The 11,378-nt window shown below is 39.1% G+C and overlaps 1 protein-coding gene and 1 long non-coding RNA gene across 5 annotated transcripts; one reads left to right on the forward strand and one right to left on the reverse strand.

Annotated features, from left to right (window-relative positions):
* Window positions 1-379: 379 nt before the first annotated feature.
* Window positions 380-3,400, reverse strand: pou3f3a (POU class 3 homeobox 3a). 2 transcript variants are annotated; one of them, XM_079618190.1, is made up of 2 exons: window positions 1,546-3,400; window positions 380-1,321 (listed from the first exon to the last, which is right to left on the reverse strand). In XM_079618190.1, the coding sequence occupies exons 1-2, from the start codon at window positions 2,764-2,766 to the stop codon at window positions 1,208-1,210; spliced, it is 1,335 nt and encodes a 444-aa protein (XP_079474316.1). In that variant the 5' UTR covers window positions 2,767-3,400; the 3' UTR covers window positions 380-1,207. The 2 variants fall into 2 exon arrangements, with proteins under 2 accessions (XP_079474316.1, XP_079474317.1); XM_079618191.1 differs by having other exon boundaries at window positions 914-1,321; window positions 1,506-2,798.
* A 1,147-nt stretch (window positions 3,401-4,547) lies between these two features.
* Window positions 4,548-10,847, forward strand: LOC307002038. 3 transcript variants are annotated; one of them, XR_013798401.1, is made up of 3 exons: window positions 4,548-4,636; window positions 7,851-7,986; window positions 8,111-10,213. It is a non-coding gene; the product is annotated as an uncharacterized lncRNA (long non-coding RNA). The 3 variants fall into 3 exon arrangements; XR_013798402.1 differs by lacking the exon at window positions 4,548-4,636 and adding an exon at window positions 10,738-10,847 and having other exon boundaries at window positions 7,328-7,986; window positions 8,111-8,785; XR_013798403.1 differs by lacking the exon at window positions 4,548-4,636 and adding an exon at window positions 10,731-10,846 and having other exon boundaries at window positions 7,328-7,986; window positions 8,111-8,785.
* Window positions 10,848-11,378: the final 531 nt, after the last annotated feature.

Consider the following 11,378-nt stretch of genomic DNA (forward strand, 5'->3'; position numbering starts at 1 on the left):
AACGCCGTTAATATAGCAGATGTATATTAAATAGACAATTACATGTTATGATTGTTTCTTTTAAAAAACATATACAGTACAAAGGAAAATAAGACAACAATATGACACTGCGAAGTGAATTCGACTCCCATTTTTAGGCCCATTTTAGGAAACTCTTCAAAATTCCCCTTGTAGGCCTATACATTTCAGAAACAAGTCTCAGTAAATCAAATCAAACAAATATCAGAAATGAATTTTCATTTAGAATTTAGTTTTAATATTTAAGCAAATTGGGAAAGAAAGAAAGAAAGAAAGAAAGAAAGAAAGAAAGAAAGAAAGAAAGAAAGAAAGAAAGAAAGAAAGAAAGAAAAAAAAGTAAGTAAGTTGCACCAATGCATCTGAAAGCTATATCAGATTTATTGTTCTCATTCACTTCTCGCTGAGTCAGTACTGAACTTAAATAACAACCACGGGGGAAACGGTTTGACAACGGTTTGTTTCAGCTTCGTCAATGCGTTTGTGTACAATATCTGTATATAATAACAAGTGTAATACTAACAGTATAAAATATAATCAATATTTAAAATGGCAGGGGGGGGGGGAGGCCTACAAGAGATGCTACTAGGTTGAAAGTCATCACAGCGCGCGACAAATCTGTAATTGCTCCTGAAAATATTTGAAATTGATTTAGTGAAAAATATAAAGCAAATCATTTAAACCAACACATTAATTTTTCATATTGCCAAATTTACACAGACTTGTTATCAAAACCCCACCAAAAAATTTCTGCCTGGGAAAAAGCAGTGAAGAGAGGGCAATATCCACGATGATTCAGCCAAACAACAACAAAAAGTGTTTACAAGGGGTCGGCTGAAATTGGAAAATAAGTGCAGCTGAGTAATCAATCTTTTTTTTTTCTTTTTTTTTTTTTCTTAAGAGTTTTCTCTGTGTAAAAGCTATTCACAGAAGTGTAGTCCACAAAAATACTATGAATTATAAAAGGTGTAGTTTGTTGCACATAATGCTCCAAGAGAGTAGACAAGACAATTCCGTTTAGTTAAAATGAGTAATATAATTCCTGTGCGTAAAATTGATACGTGTCCTGGGGTAAATTCTTCCACTGTTTAATATTTAATGTTCGTCTGCATTGATCCATGTCCTTGGGAGTTCTTTTGTGATTTCAATCCATAAAGTCTATGTTGGCTTTGGGCTGGTTATGATTTCGGTGTCAGTGCACCAGAATCTCCTGGCCATAGGAGCTCGTAGTTGTCACGTTGTTGTGGTTGCTGTCTGGTTCATCTTTCAAACTTGCACCTTTTAAGTAATCTACCACAAAACTCCCCTGAAACACAGAGCAAACAGTCATTTAACGTTAGGGACATTGGAGGATTTAAAAAAAACGAAAAGCTTTTAAAGATTTCAGTTTTGGGTTATCTCGTAGCCTAATATATACATAGAATATTTATGATATCTTGCTGTCTTGAATTGTACATAAAATTATTTGTTCTACGTCTCAGTGAACATACGTTTGCAGTCCATGGACGGAGGCGGTGTGTCTGCACTCACGTTGCCGGCATGGGTGTACACGTCCTCGGGCGTCTGAGGAACCCCGGGCGGTGTCATCCTCTTCTCCTTCTGCCGTCGGTTGCAGAACCAGACCCGAACCACCTCCTTTTCCAGCTGGAGGTTGTCCGCCAGAGAGGTAATCTCCTGCGCTGCCGGTTTTGGGCATTTCAGAAAATGGCTTTCCAAGGCTCCTTTCACGCTCACCTCGATGGAGGTGCGCTTCTTTCGTTTCCTGCCTTGAGCTGCTATTTTATCGATGCTGGTGGGACTACCGGTGGTCGAGTCGGCCTCTTCCAGCCACTTGTTCAGCAGCGGCTTGAGTTTGCACATGTTTTTAAAGCTCAGCTGGAGAGCCTCGAATCGGCAAATGGTGGTCTGAGAGAAAACATTTCCGTAAAGAGTTCCCAGGGCTAACCCGACGTCGGCTTGAGTAAAACCCAGTTTGATCCGACGCTGCTTAAACTGTTTGGCAAACTGCTCCAGGTCGTCGGAGGTCGGCGTGTCCTCGTCTGAGTGCGAATCGTGGCTGTTCACTCCGGCGTGGTGGTGCTGGTGGTGGTGGTGATGAGGGTGCTGCTGTTGATGATGATGGTGGTGATGATGGTGATCCATTTCTGGAGATTCTCCTCGCATCAGCCCCGGGTGGACTAAACTCCCAGGAGGGTTCAACATCCCGTTGACTGTGAAACCACCGGGTTGGGAATAAATGAGAGACTGCTGGGACTGCTGCTGTCCTCCGGTGATGTGTGAGGCTGCGGTGCCACCCCATGCGCTTTGGTGCGACTGGTGAGCCCCTAAATGCGAGGGTCTGTGGTGCAACGCGGTGCCCGAGTGCAGGTCTTCCCTGTTTGAACTGCTCTTCACGTCTTGTTGCTGTGGGCTACCGGCCATGCCAACTGGACTGGAGGACCAAGGCGAGCCCGCTTCTGCCGCTGCTGCGGCTGCGGCGGCGGCTGCTGCGGCAGCGGCATGGGGCAGTGAGGTAACCCACTGATGGGCATGGCTCAGCATGTGACCCCCGTTACTGGCCGACATGGCTCCTTGCATGAAGTCGCTCTGCACCATCTTGACCGCGGGGTCTCCTCTGTACCCTCCCGACACCGATGTTACGACACCACTTCCCGGCTGCATGCCACCACCTCCGGACTCCGAGTGCACGATCGAGGCTGATGAGAGAATGCTATTGCTGGCCAGGTAAGGATTGGAAGCCGCTGTGGCCATCCCCCCTCACCACTTTGAACAATTCTACTTATTATTCCCCCCTCCCCGTATTGTCGTAACTTTTTGTCCAAGCCTCGAAGGCACGCACTATTTCATGAATTATTCAAGCTGGAAAAAATATGCGTGGTATTTTGATTTGGTCCACCGACAACACAGCAAAAGATGGCAAAAAATATATCCGTCAACACCTCCTTTTATAAGCAAAAGGAGAAAGAAATACATTCAGCGTAGAAATCCACATTATGCATGGAAGTTGCTTTTACAATTGAATTCCATTTGTTAATTTCATTGTCTTAAAGACCAATTATGAGAACAAAAAAGTGTTGCTTCTTCTTCTTTTTCTTCTTCACATCAACTTCACGTGACGATTACAAAAATCCCACACCGAACTTCATCGCACGCTCTCTTGACTTTTATGTAGAGGCTTGTCAGAAGACGCTCGTTTGTAAACTTCTCTCTGATCCCCGGTCCTTTCTTACAGAGTCTTGCCACTCATATTTCTTCCTTTCACAGAGTCCATCTGACGTTAATCTTCAATACATTCCACTGCACACAACTCTATCAAATACACGCGCGAGGGAGACTTTCACTGTCCTCGCTCGCTCCGTTCCTCTCTCTGAGCGCGAGTGCACGCGAATGTTTACGTTCAGCCCCTGCGTGCGCACACCATCCACATCCTTCACCCAATTACCGCGAGGAAGTTTCTGCGAGATTGATGCTCATTGGATATCCTTCGGGAGAGTGACAGATCTTAGGGCACAGCTAAGAAATCACGTTAAGGCGTTGCAATTTGCTATGTCTAATTTGGATATGTCAACATACGAATAAAAGTGACTAGACCTTCTCTCTGAACAGGAAGCTTATATAATTCTATTGCAGTGTACGGCATTATTGGCTTCGGTTAACGAAGCTTTAGATGTTTTGTTTTGATTTTCTTTTCTTTTTTTTGCAGAGGAAACTGTTTGGCTTGAATTCGCTTCAGCGTTTGTTTTATTTTACCGATGTCGGTCTTTTGTACGCAACATTTTAATGTTGAAATGAAACTGATGATGATTATTCATTTTAGTCTAATTGTGTCTGATTTTTTACCAATGGGCAAGTAACAAACATGGAAATCACAATAGATGTGATACAGATAAAGCAAAGCAAATAACAGGCAGATAAAAAAAAAAAAACATTAAGCATTTTAAGCATTGCTTACAAATGAAGTGAGCATAGATTAGATTTGTATCCAGAAAATGTCTACGTGACTGACAACTTCACGGACAGCATTAGCCTATTCAGATTTATTCTTAGAATAAAGAAGAGCCGTTTCAAGCACCAGCACTGTAAACTTTTAAACTGATGTAATTATTCGATTAAGTAATATCTATGACCTAATGAGGTCAAATAAATAAAACATTAAAATGCAAAAACAAAGCACAAATAAACACAAGCGCATAAACACCAAATATCTCATATTGTTTTATTGGTTTCACTGGTAACTTTGGTAGGCTACATCCTTTGCACCTAACTTTAAGAAATGTAGGCTATATTAGTCCTTTCGTGAAAAAAACAACAACAAAAAATATCAGGTGAATAGTGAATACAAAAAAAACCCGCCGTATTAATCCCTGGGTGGTGATTTATTGTTGTTTGTTTATTTGTGGATTGATCCACCATTGATATACCCTGCCTATATAGGCTAACCTATTGAAAAGGGTCGATGACAGCGACACTCGTGCACTGCGAGCGATGAACAGTTAGTGCTGATTTTCATTTGCATAAATTTTCATATGTTTAAGTGAAAATAATAGCGGAGCGGAGGAGAGCGGGATTCACTCGAGACGGAGGAAGAGAGAGAGGGAGCTGCGCTGGATTCATTCCTGCGGTAAGAAATCTACCTCTCCCTCTCTTTCTCACTCTCTCTGCCTGATTGTTTTGTTTTAATTTGTAGCCTATATTGAATTTAAGAGCCGTGTTGTATTGCACGTTTGTAAAATCGGCAGTAAAATCTGAGATCGTGTTCTTCAGTGAGGGCCTTGCGCTGACTTTGATAGCCTAAAGAATCTAAAAACAATCACATTATTTATAAAAAATAAATAAATGCGGAATAGCGAGGGCCAAATAGAGGCTCCTAATGCATAATAGCACAAGGATGCAGGGAGTTTAATGACATCAACTCTTGACAATTTCATTAAGCTTCTTAGTTTCTTAAGCAAAGACTTCTAATACTTTTTATCATGGACTTATAAGGTAGGCTTCTTATTCTGTATTTTAGGTTCCAAAGATATGACAAAGTAGTTATTAAAATGGTAGTTAATCGAGTTTTATTTTTTTTTCTAATCTGCAATTTGAAAACAAATAAGTTAGTGTTTTAAGACAGTTTCTCACGAGGAGCACAGTCAAATGTAGGCTATTTAAAAGTCTTTAAACAATAACATTGCGCGTTAAAATAGTATTTAGTTGACGAGTTGTAGGCTAATTTCAATTGCTTGTTTGTTTCTTTCGCTTATGAAATCAGTTTCTTAAAACGTTAAATAAGGTTGATCAATCAAAAAGCCACGTGAAGTGTCAGTGAGATATTTGCCGGAACAGCATTTTGAATTAATTTGCAAAGACTAACATGACCCTCTCTGTAACAGGTCATGCAATAAGTTTGTAACGGGAAATATGTAGTCTATCAGCTGGCATTGGTACACAGATGATCCATCAATCACTGTCCTAAGTCATGCTCAACAATGGCCCAGTGTGCCGTTTGTAAATTTAGATACTTTATTTCTTGTTACGCCTTCATTTTGCGCACTAATTGACGCCTGTTATAGAAAGGTTGTTTTACTTGTGGTTAAAGTCGTGTCTTGCATGAAAGTAGCCATGAAATAGTGGACGCCTTTACACCGCCTGTTGGTATTTAACCATCTAAAATAAATCGCATATTTTTATCTTTTTATAAAAATGCACATTTTGATTAGGTCTAAAGGAGTAACAGGACAACCTATAAATATTTAATATACAAAGAAACCACCTCAAGTAATTTTTTTAATTATTTATTTCATACTTAATGGTTATGCCATTTGACCTTTTTAGAGACATTAAACCCTTTTTAAAAAGTTGTACATGTCATTTTTATACTCTCTGACTTTATTTGTCATTGACTCACATACAAACATATCCACCCGCCCCCCCCCCAACCCCCCCCCCCAAATTTTTTTTTTTTTTTTTTTTTTTTTAATGTAATTTGGTATGATGATAAGCATGGATTATAGTATAGTATGTCTGCTGTTATATGCTCTTTTAGCATACAAAAACATTAAAAATCCATCACCAAGTTAGAAAAGTGTAAGGGACCTAATGGGAACTCTAAGAAAATGACAAAGCAAAATAGCCTAACTGACGGGATATCTAAGATTATAAGGTAACTTTGTAGACCACATTCCTAGTTTCTGAAACTTGATGGAGGGTTATTGTTTACATAAATATATGAATAAATTAAATCATATAGGCCAACCTATTGATTAATAACCCCCTGTAGCTTGTACAAAACCATAAATCGTCGCTTTTGGGGCGGAAACCTCAAATGTCCAAACCGGCTTTTCAGGAAATTAGGAAAAGTCAAGAACATTTTAAAAACTTAAACACTGTGTTGTCAATATGATAGCCTATTGTGGCTTTATTTGGCTTTATATCAAGTTCAAAATAAAATTTACGTTTTCATAATTTTACAGATTATAAAGTTTATTGTATACACTTTTTTTTTTTAGAGTGTATGGGCACTAATTTGTCCAAAATCTCATGTCATAAGAGCTTCTCACAGGCTACTAAAGAAAGTATTAGCTATGACTAGATGACAAATGCTATTCTAAAACAGTCTTCTGCGCTCCTCAAATAAAACATTAGCCTTTATTTATAGAGAGAGAGATTCCTGAGTAAAGAAAATGCTGCACTTATTCAAACAACCAGTTTTTTATTTACCCTTGCATTGCAAACAAGCAGAGACGGTCCAAACTGCATGCCACACTTATATTCACGACAGAGGCCTGGTTATGGAGTAATGAGGTGTGACTGTTCCAGTGGAGATACGAGGTTAGTCACTAGCTTTTTTTCATTGGTTAAATATTTATTCATTGGGCAAAGATGTAAATGTATGGGATTGGAGGATTGGGGGATTGGGGGATGGGGGGGGGGGGGGCAATATTTAAATATTTATTTAAATGTATTTAAATATTAAAAAATGTGTTGATTTAGTAATCTTACATTGATTTTCTAATAGAGTGAAATAATAATAATTAGAATATATATATATATATATATATTTCACCTCCCCCCAAAAAACAAACAAACAAACAAATAAAACAGTAGGCCTGTGACTTGAATGTCCATGCACAAATCCAGCCCTGCCTACCGATATACCTAACCAATCACAGACAACTTTCTGCAGTTTTACATTTTCAAAAAACATCACTTATATGATTTATAAGCTGTTTATACACACACACACACACACACACACACACACACACACACACACACACACACACACACACACACACACACACACACACACACACACACACCTATTTCCCCCAGTCCCTGTATTACATTAATCAAAGCACATATTTCCCAAGGGAATCCACACATGGATCACAGTAAATCCTAGTGAAATTGAATCACATCACAGAGTCCTACCTCAGCGGCCCGGCCGTTATTTTCCATACATATTTTTGAGTGATTTCTTGTAAGAGAATACATGGGAAATATTTACACCTATTGACATTCACTACTGAATAAGCTGCTATAAATGGGCTTCCTCGCTAAAACAAGGCATTTGCTAGCATCGCTATAAACAGCCTCATGTCTCCCTTGAAAACAGGAACTACATTTCTCCCTGATGTTGTGCTCTATAGTGAATTTGCCGCTTCGATTTTGTTGAGTTGCGTTGCGTGATTAGGAATGCTAAACCATTTCAGATGACTCACCTTATTTAAATGACATCACAGCGATGTCACCAACGTCTCCATGCTCTACGTTCAGTCTGAGGAAAGTTTCAAATGTGCTGTGCTTTCTTCCGCAAGCGACTGCAATTCAAATCTCTTTTCCCCCTGCAGGTAAGAGCAAGTCCCTCTGATAAACACAATACACACAAGGCCTTCTTTCAGTGAAAGCTCCTTTATAGGGGTGGGATGGCTAGGATTATCTTTCCTCCTGTCCTCTTCTCTCTTGTGAGCGCGGCATCTCAGCGAGGTAGGCTAGGTATTTTAGCAATGTACAGAAAACAGTCACACTGTAGGTTTGGACAGAGGTTTACATTATTGACCACATATCGGTCGACATTGACTCATTGAGAGATTTTAATCATTTCTTTTAGAAATAACATTAACGCCTCTGGAGGGCTCTTGCAAAGGTGCCATTCAGCAAGGTTTTCTGTCAGTAAAGCTCAAAGCAGCTGGAGCAAAAATCACAGAATTGTCCTCTCCTCCTTTATTTCTCGTGAGCGGCATTTGCATTTTACTCAGCTTAGCAAAAGAAATAGCCTGCAGCGAGAAAACTCTATCCACTATGCATACAAGAAAGAAGGAGAGGGAGAACGAGAGAATAAAAGACGCGAAAAAGAACACAGACAGGCTGACTGAAAGGAAATGAGAGATAATCTCAAAGCTACTGTCCATTTCCTATATAGTCACAAGCCATCATCCGTAATGGGAAAAATGCATCAGCATGCGCCGCCAGACGAAGTGCAATCCACTCGTTCTTTTGTCACCTAACCATGGATATCTTCACTCTAAGATAGTCTTAAATAGTCTTTTGATGGTATCTCGAGACCAATTTACAGATCTCCGGCATTATTACAGTAGAGCAGACGCATTACGCGGGCCCGTCTTTTGGAACGGGGTCATTCTCAGAGAAGTGTCCTCGCATGTTACCTGAGGACACCGCAGGCGTGTTATCATCCCCAGACCCTGCCAACCGTATGTGTCCCCCCCCATCTCTTCTGACAACTAAAGGGACCCATCAATGTTTCAGCCCACAGAGGGCCTTTAAAGTGAGTAAAACCCATTCTCTTTAATTCTGATTACACTCTGAAAGTGTCTTTAGCATGTGGCGGCTAAATTGGGCTATCAGCGCTAAGTAGCGGCGGGGAAGAAAAGAGCCAATTATGCCAGTCAAAGCCAGATGATGATTCTCATCTTTACTCTCTCTCTCTCACACACACACACACACACTCGCACACACACGAAAGAGAGGACAGGAATACGTCTCCTTTTGTTCTAAAATATAGATATGTCGGCTGACACACCTTTGTGCGTCTTCGCATTATTGAGAGACGCCAAGCTTTCACTCTTCCAGAATTGTCTGACTTCGTAATGAGTCTCTACATCTGTCTAATATAAATAGCCAGAGGCAGTATGGTATGAATTCATATCCATAACAATCACGAATACTTATTGTGTAAGAATAAAGCAATACTTTCAAAACCAAAACGCCGTTATTTTATTTATTTACTTCACGCATGGATGACTCAAACCCTATCAGATGTTTATTTGTGTGGGATAAAAGCAGAACCTGTAAAACCTTCAACAATGCAGTAAGATTTAACTTAATTCAAGTGACTATATCCTGAGGGTAATTTGTGCCAAATCGTAGCTTTGCTGTGCCTGCGTGATTAATGCGCATAAAGGAGTTTATCCCTTCAAACACATTGACTGTTTTGACAACGTAGCATTCTCAGAATAGTAAGGTGCAGTTTGACTAACACACAGTCCATTAACTCCCGATACACTCCTGATCTCCCACTGTTACTTCTGGATGTGGTGTGTGTGAGTTCATGTGCCTCAACATGTGACCTTTTATAGCTTTGGAAGGGAAAAGGTGCTTTGTGATCACAACATTAGGACACTTGGAACAAATGCCTAAAAGACTAAAGAAGAGGACAGAATTTTGTTCTTCACTCATCGATAAGAGGGATGTAATGTGTCCTGTGTCAAGATCTGAGAACCGGTTTTCCTCAGCAAACTTGAGGGGAGAAGGATGATGGGGGAACACTGGGGAAAGAGACTAAATAAGTAACACAGATCATAAAAGCACATTAACAATGTTGCAATGTTACCTCAACGATCTATTTTTACTTGACCTAACCTACACTCTTGGAAGAAAGGGTTCTATATAGAATATTTAAGGGTTTTGTCAGGTGCTTTATATATCTTGGGATTTAGTATTAATGAATTCATTTAGTTGTAATTCATTTTTTTATTTTGAGTAGATTTTATGAATGAAACAGCTCATAAACATGAACGTGTTATGCAATCATTTTAGACATTTATCCTTATATGGAACCTCTTTGGCATATAGGGTTATTTAATATTGAGTCAAGAAACTTTGGGTGAGAACCTTCTTTTCTAAGATTGATGAAAATGGCTTTGTCTAGCCTAATATGTCAGGTTGATTTAGTCAGAATGAGACGTTGAATTAGATTTTACCACAAGAAGCACTTTTTTTTTTTACTTGAAAAATGTTTTGTAAAACTATTATCAAAAATCTACTAACTCTTCTTTCAAGTTGACAGCTACGCATACAGTTTGAGGTAAAATTTTAAGCACTTGTATGTTTGACTATGTTTAAATGCTTAAAAAAATGTCTAGACAAATATAATTTGTGCCTTTGTATAAATGCATCTATTAAATGAATATATATTATATACATACATACACAGTATGTAACATACATTCTTTTTTTGAATATATAGCCTATATATATATATATATATATATATATATATATATATATTACTGCTGATTCGGTATTTTCTTTTTCTTCTTTTTTATTTTTTAAATATTACCTTGAGTATGTTGCTTTGGATAAAATGATCTGCCAAATGCATGAATGTAAAACATTGTTTACAGTGACAATGTTTCATCACAAACCAAAACATTTCTCTGTAAATATGCTTGAAACTGTAGCAGCTCATTGCTTTTTTTATCCTTTATGAGGTTTTAGGACAATGAAGCATCTCCTTTACCCCCTTCCACTCATAACTCCCGAGAATGTCAATTCTGTGAATGTGTGGAGGCAGATTCCCAATCAACCCGTCTCAGACAGAGCAACACAACTTCTCTGAAGATCAACTGCAGTTGTAAAGCTGCACTAAAAGTTGTTGAAATAAAGCTTTCCTTCTCTTTCTCTAGCAAACTCTTTCTGTTCTGTGGTTTATTCCCCTCCCCTCACTTTTCTGGTCTTTCTTCACATCCCTTATCTCTTTCTCACAAGAGCTTCCACAGTTTGTCGTGCTCAACAGGCTGTCACTGCTCAAACACTGCTTCATAAAAGCACCAACATCACACAGAAACAAACATACACACACACACACACGTGCACACGCATGCTTGCACACGCACACACACCTGGTTTCCATGTTTTATGGGGATTTTCAATAGACATAATGAATTTTATACTGTATTTTATATCCCCTCACACTACCCATCACACAAAACTTTCTGCATTTGTATACATTTTCAAAAAACATCACTCAGTATGATTTATACGCTGTTTTCTTCATGGGGACCAACAAATGTTCCCACGAGAACAAGACATTGGATATTGCCATCTTTGTAGGGATAATTACCCCGTAATGTAGGGTT

The sequence above is a fragment of the Phoxinus phoxinus genome (genome assembly GCF_949152265.1).
Source record: "Phoxinus phoxinus genome assembly, chromosome: 7".
Taxonomy (NCBI): Eukaryota; Metazoa; Chordata; class Actinopteri; order Cypriniformes; family Leuciscidae; genus Phoxinus; species Phoxinus phoxinus.

Bases quoted from the DNA above. Each gene is read 5' to 3' on its own strand.
- pou3f3a (XM_079618190.1), bottom strand. From the start codon at position 2,766: ATGGCCACAGCGGCTTCCAATCCTTACCTGGCCAGCAATAGCATTCTC. The intron at 1,322-1,545 runs GTGAGTGCAGAC...TCTGTGTTTCAG, and splicing joins TGTACACCCATGCCGGCAAC to GGGAGTTTTGTGGTAGATTA.